The 20,956-nt window shown below is 34.8% G+C and overlaps 1 protein-coding gene across 2 annotated transcripts in view; it reads left to right on the forward strand.

Moving 5' to 3' along the window:
- The window catches only part of Rars2 (arginyl-tRNA synthetase 2, mitochondrial), a 72,522-nt gene that overhangs the window by 21,549 nt on the left and 30,017 nt on the right, over nucleotides 1–20,956 (forward strand). Inside the window, exons 2-5 of one of the 2 annotated variants that reach the window (XM_047558581.1) lie at nucleotides 6,239–6,312; nucleotides 11,251–11,353; nucleotides 13,202–13,285; nucleotides 17,582–17,679. In XM_047558581.1, coding sequence (XP_047414537.1) covers nucleotides 6,239–6,312; nucleotides 11,251–11,353; nucleotides 13,202–13,285; nucleotides 17,582–17,679 — 359 coding nt within the window. The remainder of the gene's footprint in view (nucleotides 1–6,238; nucleotides 6,313–11,250; nucleotides 11,354–13,201; nucleotides 13,286–17,581; nucleotides 17,680–20,956) is intronic. The other variant, XM_047558582.1, reaches the window with a different exon arrangement.

The following is a 20,956-nucleotide window of genomic DNA, read 5'->3' on the forward strand; positions in this document are numbered from 1 at the left end:
GACTGAGAAATCTGCTGATATCTGTATTGGTTTCCCCTATATGTAATCTGATACTTTTCTCTCGCAGCCTTTAAAATCCTATTCTTATTTTGTATGTTAGGCATTTTCATTATAATGTGCCTTGGTGTGGATCTGTTGTGATTTTGTGCATTTGGTGTTCTGTAAGCCTCTTGCATTTGATTTTCTGTTTCATTCTTCAGGTTTGGGAAATTTTCTGATATTATTTCATTGAATAGGTTGTTCATTCCTTTGGTTTGTATCCCTGTGCCTTCCTCAATCCCAATAATTCTTAAATTTGGTCTTTTCATGATGTCCTATAGTTCTCGGCAGTTCTGTTCATGATTTCTTACCATCTTCACTGTTTAGTCAACTTTATTTTCAAGATTAAATATTTTGTCTTCATCATCTGAGGTTCTGTCTTCCAAGTGATTTAGTCTGTTGGTGATGCTTTACATTGAAATATTTATTTGATTTATTGTTTCCTTCATTTCAAGGATTTTTTGTTTGTTTGTTTTTGTGTTTTTTTTTTTTTTTTGAGAATCTCTACCTCTTGTTGAAATGAGTTGCTCTTTCAACTGCTTATTGGAGTGATCATTCATTGCCTGTATTTACTCTCTTATCTCATCCTTTGCACCACAAATCATTTTAATTATGTATATTCTGAACTCCTTTTCTTCTACCTTGCTGTCGCTGGATTCTATTAACATAGAATCTAGGTTTGTTTGGATCATTTTCTTCCCTAGTTTTTTCAGGTTGTTCACTTATCTTCCCCTCTAGCAGTGCAGATCTGGGCTATTGCAGTTTCCCCACATAGGCTTATCATGACCCTATAGGTTTCCAAAACCCTTGGCTTATCATGACTCTATAGGTTTCCAAAACCCTTTCTTTAAGGGGGAGATCAATATTAGCAGTGCCCAGTGCAGACAATAGGCAGCCCTAAACTAAATAACCTTATGAAGACGTTAACAATATTGTCATAATAAACAAAATGAGTTCAGTTATTATCTACAGTATAACAAATAGATTTGCAATAAGGTCTGCAGTTTCTAATGGATGACAAAGAGGATGGGGAGGGGTGTAGGATGTAACTAATGGAATAAGAAAAGAGTATATAGAAATTATAGATCATAGAAAGAGTGAAAGTGTAATCAAAAGAAGTTGGTTGTTAGCATGAGGAAAGGGAGAAAGAGACTCTGAGGAAACAGGTAAACAAAAGGAAAGTAGAGTGAGAAAAATAAAGAAATAAAAACTTAAAATTTTTCAAAATGGAGAAAAAGAGAAAAAAGAATCTATGATATAACAGTCATATAGTATTTAAACCTCCCAGTCTTCAGTAGCCTGATGCATGAGAGGTACCTGACAATGAGCTTCCAGTCTCCAGCAGGCTTCTCAGGATGGGATTTGCCCCACTGAAAGATGAGAGCTGCCACTTCCAGGATAATCCAAGACGACTGTTCCGACTTCCAAATGTGTTGGCAAATGGGGAGCTGCAGCTCAGGGTGTAGACGTGGTTATCCGAGGTCCTGGAGGTGGAGTGTGGTTGGTCTGGTTGAGGGGTCCTGGAGTCAGAGCACAATCAAGTTGGTCTGTGGGTCCTGGTAGTGGGGCACAGTCAGTTGGTCTGGGGGACCTGGAGGTAGGGAGTGATCAGTTCCGCCGGGGGTCCTACTGGTCTTGGCTGTTGACTCAAAATGGCGGCAGCCACATGTAACCAAACCTGCAGGTACTGTTACAGTGGACTTCCAGGCAACAGCAGGCAGCTGGCGATCCAATGGCAGTCTGCAGTTGGTCTGCTGGCTACTGGTGGACAATCGGCAGGTGGGCCTTGGGCCGTGGGTAATGGGTAGGTGAAAAGCAAGCAATGGGCCAGCAAGAGGCAGGCAAATGGCAGATGATAGGCAGTGGTCAGTGAGCAGTCTGTACTCAAAAAGTAGTCGATATGCTGGCAGACTGCAGGTGATTGCAGTAGACAAATGGGATAATTGCTGATGAGTTTTGAAGTTCATGTACCTTTCTTCTAGGGCTCAAACTCTGTCCTCTATGTTGTCTAATCTATTGGTAAGACTTTCAACTGAAATTTTTATTTGATTTATTGTATCTCATTTGCAGGATTTCTCTTTGATTCTTTTTCAGACTCTGTCTTTATTGAAACACTCTTTCACATCATGTATTTTGTCTTCTAATTCATTGATAAGTTTAACAATCAACTATTTGAATTCTTTGTAATTTAATCCGCATTTGCATCTGGGCATACAGTCATGGGGGGGTTACAAACTTTTGGAGGCATCTTGTTAATCTGTTTCCTCATGTTTTTGGAGGTCCTGTATTTGTGCATCTATTGAGATGGATTCTTCCCTCTTTTATGTGGAGGTCTTTTGGTGATCTGTTATCTCCTTATAATAAGACCTGGGTTGGGGATTATTTTAGCTTCAACATACCAAACAGTCTAATGAAATTATTAATTTACCTCCAGTACTTCTTTGAGAGAATAGCTGCCAGTAGAAGTGGTAATTTAAGAGCAAACAGAATATCAGCATATGGTATATGTTATTACTCATAGTCTCTACACTTCTATTAATCAAAGTGAAATGTGGGTGAGAAATAATATGGAATAGACTGAAAAGGTTAGACATTAATTATAGTATAGTAAAATGAATTGGAAGGAGGTATAGGACATAAAGTAGAAATAAGAAAGAAAGGGTGAGAGAGGGAAGGGAGACAAGTTAAAATGGGGAGAGTAAAAAGGATGAAGGAGAGGGTAAGGGAATGGAAATGGAAAAGGAAAACGGTATTAAAAGATAATCCAGTTAATTGGCAACATATATCAAATTAGATAGAATTCTGCCCAAACACAAAATATGGAGAGAAACTAAGAATAAATATTATTCAGAGAGATTTAGTTTTCTTCTTGTTGAGGTTTCTTTTGAAATAGAGGCTTTTCTTTTTGTGATTTTGATTCCCTATCTGAGATTCACCCTTCATTCTTACCTGCTCTGCAGACTGACTAAATAACCACCCTGAATTTCTCCCCAGTATGCAGTATAGTCTAACTTACATGCCCATACTGAATCATGGCCTGGGCACCCACTGAGCCACTGAAAAGTGGAGTTTATATGACTGTTTGGTGTTGGGTATTCAAAAAACAATTATACCAAGACCAAGACAAAATGAAAAGAAATAATGAAATATGAAAAAACAAAGGTAAACTGCAAGGATTCCTAGTCTGCCACTCAGGAAGTCCAGAATAGTCTTTTTTGTCACTGCTTCCCTACTTTAACACTTTTTTCTGGAGAGCTTAGCTTGCCATTTGTGACCTTGTTTTCTACTCATATTGCAAATTTGTTGGACAGCAGCATCAGTTTTTCTTAAATTCAGTGGAAGAATGTCTTTGGGCTCTGACAGGTGCTTCCCTTTCCCCACTGAGCCACAGCACACCTGACACTGCCACCTCCTATTCCTTTTATTGTCTTTCTGTTCTAGAAGCTGATATTTTTGGTTTTAACCTAGTTGCTAGCTTACTGAGTTGTCCACCAGTGTTTTCCCACAGTCTTTCTGCCACAGTTTGTTACTGCAGAACTGCTATTTTAATTCTTTCTTGGGTTGCTGCTGTGATATTATGGGTTCCTCTGATTCACCATTTTTCCTCCAACTAACTAAACTAAAACCTTTTAAGAAGGAAGTAATATTTATTGTGTGCTTATTTCCTGAAGTATTTTTCTTAATCTTCATAACAGCCCTAGTTTATTATTTGATAAACTTATTTCCATATTTCAGTTATGAAAAGTAAAGCATATTTATATAAAATTACTATCCTATGACCTCATAGCTAATGAATGTGGAACTGGATTTGCACCTTTTTTTTTTTTTTTCCTAAAAGATTCTATTAGAGCCTTTATTACTGATTTATCATTGGCAGGAAATTTTTGTAGTATCAACATGAGCTTATAACCTCTATTCTACAAATAAGAAATATTTGCTTTAGAAATATTTATCTACTTTTGAGAATATATCCTAAGAAATTAACTCTTTATAGGATAAAGTAATTTCCAAAAGACTAGAAATTTAAAAATAAAAATTTCACCTAGAGATTTAAGTTTTAAAAATCAATACATAGTAAACCAAAGCAGAAATGTACAAATCATCTTAAAGACAAATGATAACTCCAGGAAAGAAGATTTTATCATTTTAAAATATATTTGTGAAATTCAACAAATGTTTCCTGTTTTAAAGATTACTCATCAGGAGACAATGGTTTAATTTTATTCTGAATAGTTACAGGCACCTCTGAAGTTTTCTTTTTAAGCACTTCTTAACATCTTTTCCTCTTTTCTTCATCACTCCTTTCCTTCTCCCAACTCTGTAGCCATGGTTCATCTGCAGCGGCAGATGCTGCATCATGATCAAGGAGTTAGAGAAGAAAGACCATGGCAGTTATAAACTTGTTACAGCTGTGCTGCTATTTTACTATTTTATTTTTATGCATTTCTCACCCAAAGTGTATATATACTGCCAAGATCTGTGTAGGTGAACCAGAGAAACCAGCAAGGGATGATGGGAGATTAAGAAAAACATACACGTAGACATTAAGATAAATGGCTGGGATCAGGTGGAACATTGCTTGTGATGTAGAAACAGTGACTGAAGAGTTGGCCTAGCAAGTTTATTTATATAGGATCTCATAATCAAGAAGTAAAGGTCTATAGAGGCATTGTTCTTTGTGTACTAGAAAAGTAGAGGGCTAGAAATATTTTTGTAGCTATTTCTGTTACAATACCTGGTGGAGCTTCCTGCAGCATTCAGGAAACCCATTGTCTAAGTTACCGATGAGGTGGCAGGCTCCCAAGTGGCAGCACTGGTGAAACATAGTAGTTGTCTTGTCATGCTCAGAATTCCTCTCTCCCTGGGAGCTAGGTGCCTGAGATCAAGGTCAAGACTGATAAGCTTCTTGCACAGAGCCTCTTCAGATGGAGCATCACCATAGCAACTGTGCATCCCATACCCTTGCACAGAAACATTCCCAGGCAGCAAGCATGCCACAGTCATGAAGCAATCAGGGACCCCTAATCTCAGTCACCGCACTCCACAATATACATATTGTGTGTGTATATATGTATGTGTGTGTGTGTATTCATATATATATATATATATATATATATATATATATATATATATGACATAGGTCATAGGGTTTGAGTTGGGGTTGAGTGTAGGTTCTGGTTTTAGATATCCTGTGTTAACTAATATCCCAACTTTTCCGCTTAGGCAAGTTACATTAATGTTCTATATTTCAGTTTCATCATTAATGAAATGAAGGCTATAATAGTATGAAAATCATGGGATTGTTGCAATGAAAAATTAAGGCTTGTAAGACCTGCCTATAACATCAGAATTATTCAATACATGGGAAAGTCTCTCCCACTGTACGTTAAGTAACCAATTAGTTTACTAGTTCACAACTTTGGCTATGATTATAATCACAAAAATTTTTATAAATACAGAGGCACCTTCCCTTTTTTCCCTTTCTTTTTCTTTTGGCACTCCTACTATTCTGATGAATAAACCTTTGATCCTGGGGATCAAATTTTTCCCTAGTGTTTACTTGTTGATTTGTAAGTGCCACAAGATCTTTGTCTGTTTTGTTCACTGCTGTATCCCCAACAGCTAGAACAGTGCCTGGCCTATAGTAGCCACTCAACAAATTTTTTTTTTTTTTTTTTTTTTTTTTTTTTTTTTTTTTTGTGGTGCTGGGGATTGAACCCAGGGCCCTGTGCTTGTGAGGCAAGCACTCTACCAACTGAGCTATATCCCTAGCCTCAAATAATTTTTTGACTGAAAACAAAAAATACCTCTGGATCCTCATTAGTTCATCTATACTTTTTCCTAAACTTTGTTTTAAATTTATTTTTAAGTTAATAAAGACAAAGTTTATAAAGACAAAATTCATCCTAATAGGTAAGCAGTTTGGTTTGCTACTTTATGGTCAAACCCTTCCTTCACTGTCAATTCTTGGAAAACACAAATCCATTCTACAACTTTACAGTTTTGAGTTTTCCAGAATGTCAAGTAAATGGAATTATAAACTATATAATCTTTTAAGTCTGGCTTCTTTTACTTAGCATAATGTCCATGTATGTTGGTAAGTGTGTCAGTTGTTTACTCTTTTTTTTTAAAGTAGTAGTATAATGAATATGGAACAACTATTCTATAGTCTTGCCTTATTTTGGTTTTTTTGACTTAGCTTTCCAGAGTGTTGGATCTTCCACCAGAAAACTTGATCAAATCAATATCTGCAGTTCCAATTTCCAGAAAAGAGTTAAGTATAATATATTTATAGCAATCTATAATGTTCTCAAATTCGTTGAATGAAAAAAATTGTTACTCTTCAATTTATAGATTAGTCTTAAGTGAATTGCAAGATGTGATTCATTATATGCAACTTATTGTAATCAACTTAAAATTAAAATCTGTATATTAGATACTCTGATGTGACAGGTAATATTTTGTGTTAATTATTTTTATGCTTGCTTATGCTTGTAGTGATAGTTATGTCAGTCTTTGGGAATGAGGTTCAACTTTAATTATTTTAGAGTATATAAAAGAACTAAAAGTGTGGTTAAAATATCAGTGTTTTTGAACCCTTGATTTTTCAACCATCTGTTTGAATACTGTTGTACCATATTTAATCTACTAGGTTGGTTGTATTGCATTTGTTATTTGAGTTTCCTTTTGAAGATCCCTAGTGATATAGAGAACTATTAATTATGACAGCATACAACCCACAGTAGCTTTCTTGGATGCAGGGAAATACCTATCTTCTGTGTTTGGTCATCTTGATACTTGTTTACCCTTTGGGTAGAAAAATTTAATACTTGGATGAAATAGAATCTTCCTGAGTTTCCTGTAATCCACAGGGTGCTCTTCAGATCTCATAATCCATGAGACAAAAGTATTCAAAGAAAAGAATTTGTATTTGTATTTATCTGCATTTGTAGTTTTTTTTTTTTTTTTTGGATCATTATGCCCTAAACGTTACAGTATAACAACTAGTTACATAAAATTTACATTGTATCAGGTATATAAGCAGTCTAGAGATAATTTAAAGTATATAGAGGATGTGTGTAGGTTATATCCAAATATTGTACCATTTCATATAAGGGATTTGAATTGTTTTATATACGGGGTATCTGGAACCACAGGTACCAAGGGACCACTCTATTGTCAGTTAATAAGGACATATATACCACATAGTAGGCATTGAGCCCCAAGGTTTGGAAAGATGTAACCATGTAATTACTGGTGGTAGCAATATGTCCTTGAATTTCATTTCCTTAATTTTGTCAGTACTTTTAGCATAAGATGAATATTCTCAGGATAAGACAAAGAAATAAATGAAAAGGGAAGAGAGAGGCTACATTTGACCTTGTAGTAAAAGAGAACATCTATAAAATGGCCAGCTGCAACTTCCTTATGTTGAATTCCAACAACAGAGGCAATCTGGGACCAAAGGGCTCTCATAATTACATGTAAATTTATGTAGCTTTTCAAATCAGTTACTTACAGATTTTATGAAATAAGTGAAATTCTGCATAATAAGGAAAATGTCTCAATTTTAATTTTTTTTTTTTTTTTCTAAAGACCTGTAATAAACTGAACTGTTTGGTCCATCTTTTGAATAGGATTTCCCTTACTTGCCTGTGCTTTAATAATGGAAAGTACTAAGATTTTGATTTATAAAAAATAAATATTAAAACCACATCAAAAATTTCCTGGGCTACACGTCTAAAAGTCTACATATTGAGTTAAAACAAAAGGATCCTTTACTTTTTGCTGTAATAAACCCAGTATCCCTTACAGTTAAAACCAAGCCTGTTAATTATTTCTGACTTTATATTAGAATGCTATTCAGTGCCAGCAGAATTAAGAAGTATTAGTTTTGCTACTGTAGTTTGTATAATGTAAAATGAACCAATTTGCTCAGGTTTGCTACTTCTTCATATATTTTCAGCTATGGTGAAATTCCTATATAACATTGATTTTATTAGAATTAACAGCTTTGTTATAAGCCAGTAGCACTCAAAGCCTGTGACTTTCACATTAACGAACACAACAACCCTCAGAAGTAGTGGGCAAGTAGCTATTGCTTTTTAAACTTAACTGGTTTTAATTCTTAAAAAATGAAAGTAAGAACCAGGTGTGATGGTGCCTGTAATCCCAGCGGCTCGGAGAGGCTGAGACAAGAGATGAGAATCATGAGTTCAAAGCCAGCCTCAGTAACAATGAGGTGCTAAGCAACTTAGTGAAACCCTGTCTCTAAATAAAATACAAAATATGGCTGGGGATGTGACTCAGTAGTTGAGTACCCCTGAGTTCAATCCCCTGCACCCCACCCACCCAAAAGAAATAAAAAGAGGGATTAATTTCATGACACTTGTGTACCCATCACCCACTATCATCTGTATAGAATCAATTTTGCTTCATCTATCACCTGCCCGTTCTTGCCTGGTTAATTTATTTTTAAATCTACTGATTTGGTGATCCTAGATGTCAAGTTTTTTTCAAGTTTTTTGTTTTCTTTTTTTCAGCTTATTTTTCTCTCACATAAGCAAAACAATCTCTTTAAGGAAAATACAGAAGAATAAGAAAAAAAAAAGTCCCATAATCTTACTATAGTAGGTAACTGATTTTAGCAAGTTAGTGTATTTTTCATTTCTTTCTCTTTGAATGTTTTTCAACTTTAAAAAAAAATAGCTACCGAAATATATAAGATTTTTAAACTCTTCCCTTGGCATCATTTTTTTTTTGTAATATTCTGCACTATTGATGGACTTTTACATTTTTTCAGTTTTGAAATTTTTATACATTATTCATCTGCAAGAATTACCTCTTCAAATAGACAAAGCAAAAGTTACTTTTGGGTGTATGGTTAAAAGCTCCCAATAGGGGCAGCAGGGAAGTAAATGACTGGTTGATCTCCCTCACCTCCCTGAAGAATTTCCTCCTCTTTTCTACCTTTGGTACTAGCAGCTAACCCTTCACAAAATTTCAGAATTTATGTTTCAGATATTCTTAGTTTAATAAGTTGGTGTTAATCATTGTTAACAAACTAAAAAGATGATGTTTTTGTTCTTCCGCCACTGAACTAATTAGAAATATTTGTAATTCCATGGAGATTATACAGTTTTTTAAATTAAATTATTAGTGTGTTACACCTTTCTAGAATAAAATTACAGATGCCTGTTACTCTTCATAATTTTAAACTATCTTTAAAAAATCACGTGATGTGGTGTTTCCTGGATGTTTAAAAGTTTGCTATAGGCTTGTGGTCATAGTAAATCTTCTCTAAAACATCCAAGGTATATGTCAACAAACAGTAATTTAATTTTTGATGTATTCAGGTCAGTATTTCAGTTAATATTGTTATCAGGGCTCTTATTACTTTTTATTTTATATTATTTTCTTTGATTTGTTGATATCTCTGCATTTGTTATTCTGCTTTTTATGTTATTCCCATGATTGGTACAAGTACTCAACTGAACTAACAGTTCTTGGGTAAGAATAAATACATTCAAACCTTAAAAGAATTTCCACAATTAATTTTTAGATAATTGAATTATCACATATTGTAAAGTAGAAAAAGACTTTCCCAGAGGTCAGTGCTGATACTATTTAACATTTTTATTTAACGTAAGAACTAGGATTAATATAATTCATAACCAAGACTTGATTTTTCAGTTGCACTGTGAAGTGGGTTCCATTGTCGTCACCATTTTACTGAGGTACAGAGAGATTAAGCAATTTATCCAATGTCAAACAGACACTGGTAGATGAACTTGGGTCTGTGGTTACAGCTCAGATGTCAGTGGATGAATTGGGTTGGTAAGTGTAAGCCACACTAAATTGCTGGATAATGGATTAGGCCCCAGCAAAATTCTTTTTTTATTTTTTCTTGATATTGGGGTTTGAACCAGGGGTGCTTAACTTATGAGCCACATCCCCAGCCTTTTTAATTTTTTAAAAAGGTCTTACTGATTTGCTGAGGCTAGTCTTGAACATGGGACCCTTCTGCCTTAGTCTTCTGAGCCACTGGCGTTTCAGGCGTGTGCAACTATACCCAGCAAGGCGCAGGAAAATTCTTAATGGTTATTGCAGACTTTTAGAATCTAATGTTAACCAAAAGTTGCACAGGAATTTTTAGGTATTCCCCAGAAATCATAAGGGATAAGGAAGTCCCTTTTGCCCCTCTAAAATGTGCCCTTCTTATGTGAATGACACATGGGCTAGACACAGAATGGACAACCTACTTACTCCACCCATGAAGTCCTATTCTCTGTTCTCTTATTAAATATCAGAAGATGTTAGTGTGAGTAATTACACTGATTTATGTTGATCAAAAAACATTTATAGACCTTAAGCTTTTGTACATTTCAAATCTACAGAAAAATTTGTAGAGAATAATGAACACTCATATGGTCACCTTCTGAATTAAGTTTTTTTCCATATTTATTTCATCTTTTTTATTTTTTATTTTTTTTTTAGGAAAGGAGAAGGATACCTCTTGATTTTTAGTAATAAAATATTGCAAATACTGTTCAAGTCACTGATACGTACTTCTTTGATTCCATTCCCTAGTTTCTTTCCTTAGATAGAACTGTTCTCATCAAGCAAATGATGATTTTCACTAATTGGTGGTGGTGTTTGTTTTTGCATTGTTTCATCATCAACCCAATGAAAAGGACAAATGGCAATGTCTGTCTCTCTAATGAACTGCTGAATATGCGGAATAATTTTTGCTTCATGTTGAAACTCAAATTACAACATTTAAAAATATTTTTATTTTTGTCATTTGGAAGTCAGTGGAGGAGCTAGAATTAGAAGTAAGCATTTGGAGTAGTATAGGAAGCATTGTAGGAAGAGGTCAGAAGACCTAAACTTTTGTCTGCATCTGCTTAGTTGCATTAGGATTTGACAGGAGACATTTAATTTGCCAGACACCTCCATGTATTTTACAGAGATATCATAAAGCTGTAATTAGGTAACAGAAGAGGAAGAATTTTATTACATGATAAACAAAAGAAGTTTTAAATAAATATAAGGTGATTTCTAATTTCCTTGCCTTTAATTTTGAAAACATAATGCCTTTTTCTGATAAAATCATGTTGATATGATGAATACACAGTGATTAACCTTTGTTAAACTTGTAATGCTTCTAAGGTAACAACAGCTCTTTCTCATTTCAATTTCTGTCTTTAGAGAAGTAGCTGACTTTCAGCTATCTGTGGATTCTTTACTGGAAAATAGGAATGACCATTTAAAACCAGATATTCAAGTTCAAGCCAAGAAACTGGCAGAGAAGGTATTTTACCACTGTTATCTCTATTTAACATTATAATAAATTTAGCATTTTAAAGGAAAAAAGAGTGCTCTGCAGGCTATCTCATCTGTAATAATGAATGTAATAGCATTTCTTTGTTCAAAGCATCTTGAAAAATATCATTTAAATTCATCTTAACCAAGTACTACTATAAAGTTACAATGATTTTTCAAGTTATTTGTAAAGCATTCCTCTTGAGCTGACATTGTTCAGTTTTTTGATTAAGTACTTTAGAGTAGGACTGAAGTGTTAATTAAATTTACAGATTGAAGCTAGGTGGACTTTTGAATTTTGGAGAACAAGCTTGATAAATTAGAGCCATGGATTGCAATTTTTAAAATGAGTTTCTGAGAACATTAAAATATGAGAAGACATGATTAAATGGAAATGGAATCATGATTATAGGGAAGAAGTGGTTAGATAATTTTAATAAAACTTCAGTATTTCTAAGTTCCCTGGTGGGTTTGGTTTTTAAAAGATCGTAAAGAATGACCGAATCTCAATTGTTAATGTAATACCCTCAGCAAAAGCAAATATGAGACAGTTTTTGTTGTTATTGTTAATAGGGTTATTGTTTGAGACAGGAGATGTATGGAATCTCTGAAGAATCAGAACAATGAAGGTCACTTTCAAGGAAAAAGATGTATAAGGAATGAGTATGATAAAGGAACTTTGGTAACTGAGTAGATATGTTTTTTTTTTCCTTTCTTTTTTTTTTATTATAAACAAATGGGATACATGTTGTTTCTCTCTTTGTACATGGAGTAAAGGCGTACCATTTGTGTAATCATAAATTTACATAGGGTAATGTTGTTTGATTCATTCTGTTATTTTTTCCCTTCCCCTCACCCCTCCCACCCCTATTTTCCCTCTATACAGTCCTTCCTTCCTCCATTCTTGCCCCCCTTCCTAACCCTAACTCTAACCCTAACACTAACCCCTCCCACCCCCCATTATGTGTCATCATCCACTTATCAGCAAGATCATTTGTCCTTTGGTTTTTTGAGATTGGCTTATCTCACTTAGCATGATATTCTCCAATTTCATCCATTTGCCTGCAAATGCCATAATTTTATCATTCTTTATGACTGAGTAATATTCTATTGTGCATATATATATATGTGTATATATATATGTATATATATGTGTATATATATGTGTATATATATATATCACAGTTTCTTTATCCATTCATCAATTGAAGGGCATTTAGGTTGGTTCCACAATCTGGCTATTGTGAATTTAGCAGCTATGAACATTGATGTGGCTGTATCTCTGTAGTATGCTGATTTTAAGTCCTTTGGGTATAGACCAAGGAGTGGGATAGCTGGGTCAAATGGTGGTTCCATTCCAAGTTTTCTAAGGAATCTCCACACTGCTTGATATGTTTTTGATAACAAAAATCACCTAAGATTTTTACTAGAAGGACACCAGAAATAAAATTAATCTAATTAGGATGTTTAATCCCTTTCTTCCCATTTCTTGTAAGACAAACTAAATTATTTACATGCTGTGTTGTTGCAAGAGCTTTAGTTTGGACCTGACCCAATGTCATGTTCTGTGGCTCTTGAATGAGGTTAAGTGTTTATTGCATGATAGATGGAGAATTTGAGGTGAAGGAAAGAGAAAGATGAGAGGGGAGACTGTGGATACAAAATAACATTCTAATTAGGAAAAATGGAAAATGTATTTACTTAAATAAAATGATGGAACTGAAGATTGGCTAAGGCCTAGGTCCACCTGCAATGACTGTGAGAAGAAGTGACTTTGTAAGCTAGTTTGTAATATTAGAACTGTATGTCTATTTTACATGATTTATTATCTTTCCAGCTTAAATGTGATACAGTGGTGAGTGAAATCAGCACTGGTCCAAGAACTATAAATTTCAAAATAAACAGAGAACTACTAACAAAGGTAAGAATGAGTTGTTGTCCAACCATTGTGCTTTTCATTCTCTTTAATTGCACTGATCTTCCTCCTGCTCTGAAACTCATTGTACCTCCTTTTGACACACAATCTTTGTACATACTTATCCCTTTGCCTGGAGTGCTCCCCATTTTAACAGCTACTTACCTATCAGATCTTGAAATTTTGTTGGCAGTAGATTTTTGATCTTTTCATTTATGTTCTCATATAGCGCTATGTATCTCTCCTTTATAGAACCTACCATAATTGGTATTTTACATTCCTCTTATTTGGTTAATACCACTTGCCCTTTAAACTGTATCCCCCTTAGGGTTAATAGCATCTATTTTTTTTCACTATTTGATCTCCAGTTTTTTAGCACAATGTCCGCCACGTAGTAGATGCTAGATAAATATTTGTCTAATTGAATGAATCAGTTTTGTATTGAATCCAAATAATGGATGCTAGTTTCTGCTGCCTGGTAGTCTGTTAGAAACATAAAATGGATACAGAAGAAATCATGAGACACCTTTTTCTTTTAATAAAGCAGTAAAAACCAACTCCCCCCAAAAGGCAGTTAATATAGTAACATAAGAAAATTCAGAAATGGAGGAATCAGGATGGCTTGGAGAAATCTCACAGAAGAACAGGTAAACCTACATAGGTAGTGGTTTGAGACCTTTAGGTAAATTTCATTTTGATTCAGTTTTAAAATTTATCATAATTCAGACTTTGGCCTATTATTTTTGAAAAGAAATATAGCCCGGTGTTAGATTAGGCAGACTTAGTAAATGTTGAAGGCTTGAATTAAAAAGGACTGTGAAAAAACAAAATGTCTAGTAATTGAATTTATTATAGGTGTTCTAGTTTACAAGCATTTGCCCATCAGACCTAGAATTCTTCTAAAGGAGAGTTGGTGTTTTATGCTTGTCTCTAAATTGAGAATTTTAAACTCCTTTTGTCACTTTTTGAGGTAAATTAATTAGCCAGAATCAGACAAGGACATTTATTTTGAACTTGTTAAAAGGTGTCTATAACCTGCTGCACTCTGATATTTTATGTCTTCTTGGCGAACCATGAAGCATAATTTACCATGTTTAAATGACTCTTGCATTTATTTTCTGTTTTTATGGAAATTGAAGTGCAGCTTGCCAAAATATGCCTTCCATAATTTAGGCCACTTGTTGGACAGCAGTATTTTCTTCCTTTTCTCTAAAATAGGAAAAATGTGCCGTGGTATATGGAGTTTTGCCTTTAAAAATGGCTTAGGTAAAAGATATGCTTTTTGTATTTCAAGGTCAAGTATATATTTACATAATAATTTAACAATTCAACAACCATGAATTTTTATGCTCTATTACAAATATATTACAGAATTTTCTCTGGTCTAAGGATATCTACTAGCTCTCTTATTGAGAATATTTCCAAGTCTTCCTCAGTTAATAATGACATTAACATTGAAGAACTAAGAATTAGGGCTTTGAAGGCTAGCTACTAGTTCTCACGTGGAAATTTTCCTTTCTTTACAACTTGAGGATATGATAGTTTTATTGCTGTTATTGTAATTTTAATGATACTTCTTGTTTGCCCAAAGCTTAATTTTCTGTACATTTGGTTCCGTTATTTTAAATAGAGGCAGTTGCTTGTCTAATGGTTTTTTCAGATCACATCAAGAAAGAAAAAATTAAACTTCCTAGGACCAACAATGAATTAATACTTTTGGCTTACAGAGTAACATTGTGAAGAGCTATTTTTTCGTCATTGTTGTTTTGTTTTGTTTTTGTTGGAACTGAGGATTGAACCCAAGGCCTTCTGCATGTGAGACAAGCACTTCACCAACTGAGCTATATCCCTAGCCCCAAGAGCTGTTATTTTGATACCAAGCTTCCACCTTCCAATTGTTGGAAGTTTAAGTTTATGGAAATGGAAAATGTAGAAGAAAGAGCAAGGACATTCCATTCAAAGTACCTAAGACACATGTCCAGTCCTGAGTTGGATACATATCAATCTGTAGCACAAGAGGGATTGTTAAGGGATGTAGTACTTGAAGTCTTAGAGAAGTGGTTTAAGTCACGTATATATGCAAAATGAAAAGCTCGAAGCAAGACTATGAGGACAGGGTAAAGGGTAGACTGTTGAAGAGGAGCCAACAAAGGAAGCAGAGATGCAAAAGTTAGGAGGGCAGAGGAATCTTCAATTAAGGAAGGAGAATGGTTGCAAGAAGGGAGTAGTCACAAACTAAAATGATGTTGAAAAAGTGCATACTTCAGGGAAAGAAGTGGGGACCAGGATGAGGTCAGATGATCAAAAGGGCCTTTAGCTTTAACCTTATCTTAAATGTTGACTTCTTTTATTTTATAAGAATGATGTATTAATTAAAGTAGATATTAAATAAAGTTTAAGTGTTTGAGTTTTATGTTGAGAATATTGATTCTGAGAATAGTTAGTGAATCTTTTATTAAAGTTGCTTATGTTGTGCTAGGAAAGTCGGTGAACTTTTTAAAAGGTATTATTAAAAAGAATTCTAACATTGTTATTATCTTTTGTGGAGTCTACCATTCATTACAAAGGGATGGGAAGTGAAAAAGATATGAATAACTTAGAATAAACTTAGAATAATCTGAATATGGACTCCTTCTCACTAATGTTTACCTCTCCACTTGCAGTGTTCTTGTCCACATGTTCTTGGAGTATTAATGTTTATTGGGCCCCTAGTATATGACAGGCAGGTCTCAATTTAACATCTGTATATTAATCCTTTCTCTGTTTCCTACTAAGTGTAAAGAGTTTTATTTTTTCTGTGTCATTGTGCAAATAAATACTATTTCTGAACCCTAGTTTTGCATTAAATGAGACAAGTTGCCCATCTTCCAGATTATGAGACTAAAAAGATAGTATAAAAGCTCCTCTTCTTGAACCAACTAGCACTCTGTGGATGTGTTGTCTTGTGGGTTTTTGGTGGTGGTGGTTGTTTATTTTGCAGTACTGGGAATCCAACCCAGGGCCTCATGCGAGGTAAGTGCTCTACTACTAAGCTATAAGTCGCAGCCTGCAGTGGGTATACCTCAAATGTTGGTTGTATGTGTTGTTTTACTTCCTGCTGCTTCCTTCTCTGCCTGTTCCATCTTGTGACCCATCTTAACCAGTTCTTTAATAACAAATTCTTCACATCATGAACTACATTTTTAAGACTCAAAATGCAGTTGATGAACCAAAACTAACATAAGAGTAAATAAAAGTCTATCAATAGTAATTTCACACCCTACTTTTTGTGGGTGTTTGTTGTTATTTTGAGGTACCAGGGATTAAACCCACGGACATTTAACCACTGAGCCACATCCTCAGCTCTTTTGAGACAGGGTCTCAATAATTTGCTTATGGTCTCACTGAATTGCTGAGTGTGGCTGGCTTTGAATTTGCAATCCTCCTGCCTCACCCTCCCTAGTTGCTGGGATTATAGGCATGAGCCACCACATCCAGCTGACATTCTACTTTTTGAAAGATACATCATCACCATTAGCAGAAAAGAAAGTATAAGTTTGTGAACTATACAACAGTTATATATTAGTAGCTAAAAATTAACCTAAAATGTTTTAGGAGTTTCTGCAGGATTTCCTTGTTTTACACTGTGTTAACCCATAGGCATTTAACTACATGTTCTTTTGTTTGTTTCCAACCATTATTGGTGATCTTCAGTGTCACAAGAGCTGCAACACCTTGCGTGCAGCAGTTAACACATTCACAGGAGAGTGGGGAAAGTTTTTGCTACATGACTTAACAGCAGTACCTTGGGAAAGGTACTTAACCTCTCTGTATTTTTCTTCCCTCATTTCTAAAAACAGTACTTATCTCTGAGACAATTATAAGAATTAAATGAATTAATAAATAATTATATATATGAATTAAATAATTAACCCATACATAGCGTAGTCCTTAGCACTTAATAAACACTAGATGCTGCTTCTGATTTTGTTGTTACTATTTGCTGTGGGACTTCTGCAGTTACTTAACCTCACTAAGCCTCAGTTTCCTCATTTTTATCTAAATCATTGACTGCTGTAAGGATGAATAGATGTGATTTGTGAGCATAGAGCCCCATCAGTATTAACTCCTGTGAAGACTGCTGTGACTAGCATTAGCAGTGGGGAGATTCATGCTGGAAGTGGTGCTGCTGATAATGCTATAAAATTCTCAGCTCCATCAATTAGAATAAACAAATTAGCAATATTTAATTCTTAGTAACAAAGTAATTAAGAACACTACAATTTTGTTCTATTGTTAAATCCCACTTCTTTTATATTTCAGGAAGTATTACAACAAGTAATTGAAGATGGCTCAAAATATGGACTAAAAAGTGAGCTTTTCTCTGGTCTTCCCCAGATGAAGATTGTGGTTGAATTTAGGTGAGTGTTCATCCATCTTCAAGTTGATTAATCAAGTTGACTGAGCAGGAAGGGTTCCACCCTCTTCTTTTGGGGTCTTACTAAATTACATGTGGAAACGTTGAAAAATAGTGATATTATCTTCTTAAGATCATGGTGAATGAATCATTATATCATTAATAAAGTGAGTAAAAATGGATTTGGGGTTGCAAGTTTTAAAAAAATCTAGCTATTATTGTTTTTCTTCAAATATTGAACAATTGCCTTTTTTTTGAAGAACTATTCATTTTAGTAGACTCTTTTTTAAAAAATATTTTCTGTTGTAGATGGACACAATACTTTTATTTTATTAGACTCTTAAGGCACAATCATATGGTTGTTACCATATTAAGAATTTTAAAGTAACCTGATTACCAGAGACCACAGCCTTGCAGTTTTCGTAATATATATTCTTTTGATTAACAGAAAATAGCTTGAAGCTTTAATATGCCTCTAAATGGTCTTCATTTCACTTTCTAATATGCTATTAGTACAACTCTCAAATATTTGCAGTTCTGAAATAACCAAAAATATAAAGGGAACACTAAGAACTAACAACTTTGTAGTATAACTGATAGGTTGACAGCTCAAGAAAATTATCAGTATTAATTTTTCCTAGAAGATGAAAAGTCTTCGTGGACTCCTGTTTCACTTACGAGATGAATCTTGCTAGAGCCTTTTGTCTTCTGATGTATTTATTCTTGTGGAGAATTTTTAAGAATCAGTATGGAAATGTATTATATTTACTACCTCATTATTGTAATTTGTGATAATAGCTTTTAAACTTAGTTTTGATTACTAACTGAATAAGCAAAGAAAGTTAATTTTTCAGATTCCACATATTCATTGTCTGCCACTCACTATTGTTCTTAGAAAGGGCAAGTCCTGTAAGAATCAAACTTGTCAGTTTGTTGCAGTCAACTTTTTCACTGCTATGACTGAAAGAACTGACAAGAACAATTTTAGAGGAGGAAAAGGTTATTTGGTGGCTCAGAGTTTCAGAGGTCTTGGTCCATAGACATCCAGCTCCATTCCTCGGGGCTCAAGGTGAGGCAGAACATCGTGGTGGAAGAGTGTGGAAGAGGGAACTGACTCACATGATGATCAGAAAGCAGAGAAAGAAAGACTCTATTTGCCAGATACAAAATATATACTCCAAAGGCATGCCTCCAGGGACCCACCTTTTCCAGCCATACTCTACCCACCTTTAGTTACCACTCAGTTAATTCCATCAGGGCATAAATCCACTGATTGGGTGAAGACTCTCCTAACCCAGTCATTTTTCCTCTGAACTTTCTTGCATTGTCTCATACATGAGCTTTTGGGGGGACCCTCACATCCAAACCATAACATAATTGAGTGGACTACTGCTTCTATGGAGCAGATGATTATGGATGAATCTTGCATTGTCAGTACAGCTCCATCATATTTAAATTTGAGTTTAAATGTTTGTTGTATGACAAAGAGAAAAGGAACTTTCTACAGCTATCCTTGTACCAGCGAAGAGCGACACTAAATCCATCTTTAAGAAAGTGATCTGTTCTTTTAGTCCTCTCTTGTTGAATGAGAAAGCACTGCAACACTTAAAAGGAGATTTGCAAACTTCAGTCCATGGACAAAATTCAGCCTGCTACCTGTTTTTGTAAGTAGTTTAATCAAAACATGGCCATGCACATTCTTTTGTAATTCATCTGTAATGACTCCTTTCATATTACAGTGGCAGTTGAGCAGAATAGAACTATTTGAATTTAGTAGTTGAGACAGAGATCAGATGACCCAAAAGCCTATTAAAATACTTCCTGTTTAAGAAAAAGTTTCCCAGATATTGATTAGTGCCTTAAAACAACTACCACTTTAATGGTTGAACCACTAAAACGAACCATATGAAATAGATGTACTTAGTGATTCTTCTACTTACCTGAGGTCACTTAAGTAACTAACTACTGGTCATCTGGAGACTTTAGTGGGGACTAGAAATCTAAGGGTAGTACATTGATTGACTTACCTGGCTAGTCATCTCTCTGTTCACATTCTCTCCAGCAATATGCTAGGCCTCTTTACAAAGATGTTCAGGGCTCCAAGTGAAAACATCTAGAACATCACTCCTCTGAGTCTTCTGATTGAAGCAAGTAGATCACCTTCAGGCTGAAAGGGGGAAAAATATACTATATCTCTTAATGGTGAAAGTGGCAAAATCTGTGACCATGTATAATTATTTTCATTCATGTTTTTTTAATCTAAGGAACAACACACAGTTTTCTTCTCTGGGGAGGTACTTTAGTACCATATTACTATTAAACTCCTTTGGATTACCTAACCAACAGGTAAAGGAAAACTAGGAGGTCTGCAGTATAGTACCTACTACCATGTTTTCATCCTTCAAATAATATCATTATAAATTTCTTGCAACTTGAAAAACTGCCACCGATACTTACTTTTTAACATTTTGTGCATTTTTATTTCACCTTCACCATCCCTTCTCCCTACTTGAGTTCTCGAAATATTAAGACTTCAGTCTTTTTTCTTCACTAATTCCCTGGCTTTTCTCCTAAGTTTATGTTTCCCATATAGTATTCCCTGTGTGTGCGCATGTTTTTCAAAAAGATCTAAAGGTAACCTGTTCTCATTGAGTTATATTTTTGTAGGCTTTTGTATGGTAATTTGTTTATGGATTTGCTTCTCTCTGCCCTTTTTTTTTTTTTTTTTTTTTTTTTAATTGTGTGCTGGGGATCAAACCCAGGGCCTTGTGCTTACAAGGCAAGTACTCTACCGACTGAGCTATCTCCCCAGCCCCTCTCTCTGCTTTTTTCCTAAAGCAGTTAAGGAAGGATGGATTTTATTTAAGTGAGCATTTGAATGTGATGAAGGCAGAGCCTATCTCAGCAGCTAGCATTTCTCCCAAGGTTTTTTTTTTTTTTCTTTTTTTCTTTTTGGCGGTGCTGGGGATTGAACCCAGGGCCTTGTGCATGCGAGGCAAGCACTCTACCAACTGAGCTATCTCCCCAGCCCTCCCATGTTTTCATCTTTTGTTTCTGGGAGTCATTGCTCCTCCCTCCCTTAGAAGTTTTCCATATGTTGCAGTAGTCACCATTGTGATTTCAAAGTAGAGACAGCAGAGGGAGAACAGGTTCAAAATTGATTTAAAATTTTTTTTCTTGAATTTCTTTTGAAAATGAGAGTGGGAAAAAAGAATTTTATAATATATAGTATCTTGAATAGACCAGGCAATTTTCCTTTAAAAAACCAAAAGATGTAATCT

The sequence above is a fragment of the Sciurus carolinensis genome, chromosome 7 (assembly GCF_902686445.1).
Source record: "Sciurus carolinensis chromosome 7, mSciCar1.2, whole genome shotgun sequence".
Lineage (NCBI taxonomy): Eukaryota > Metazoa > Chordata > Mammalia > Rodentia > Sciuridae > Sciurus > Sciurus carolinensis.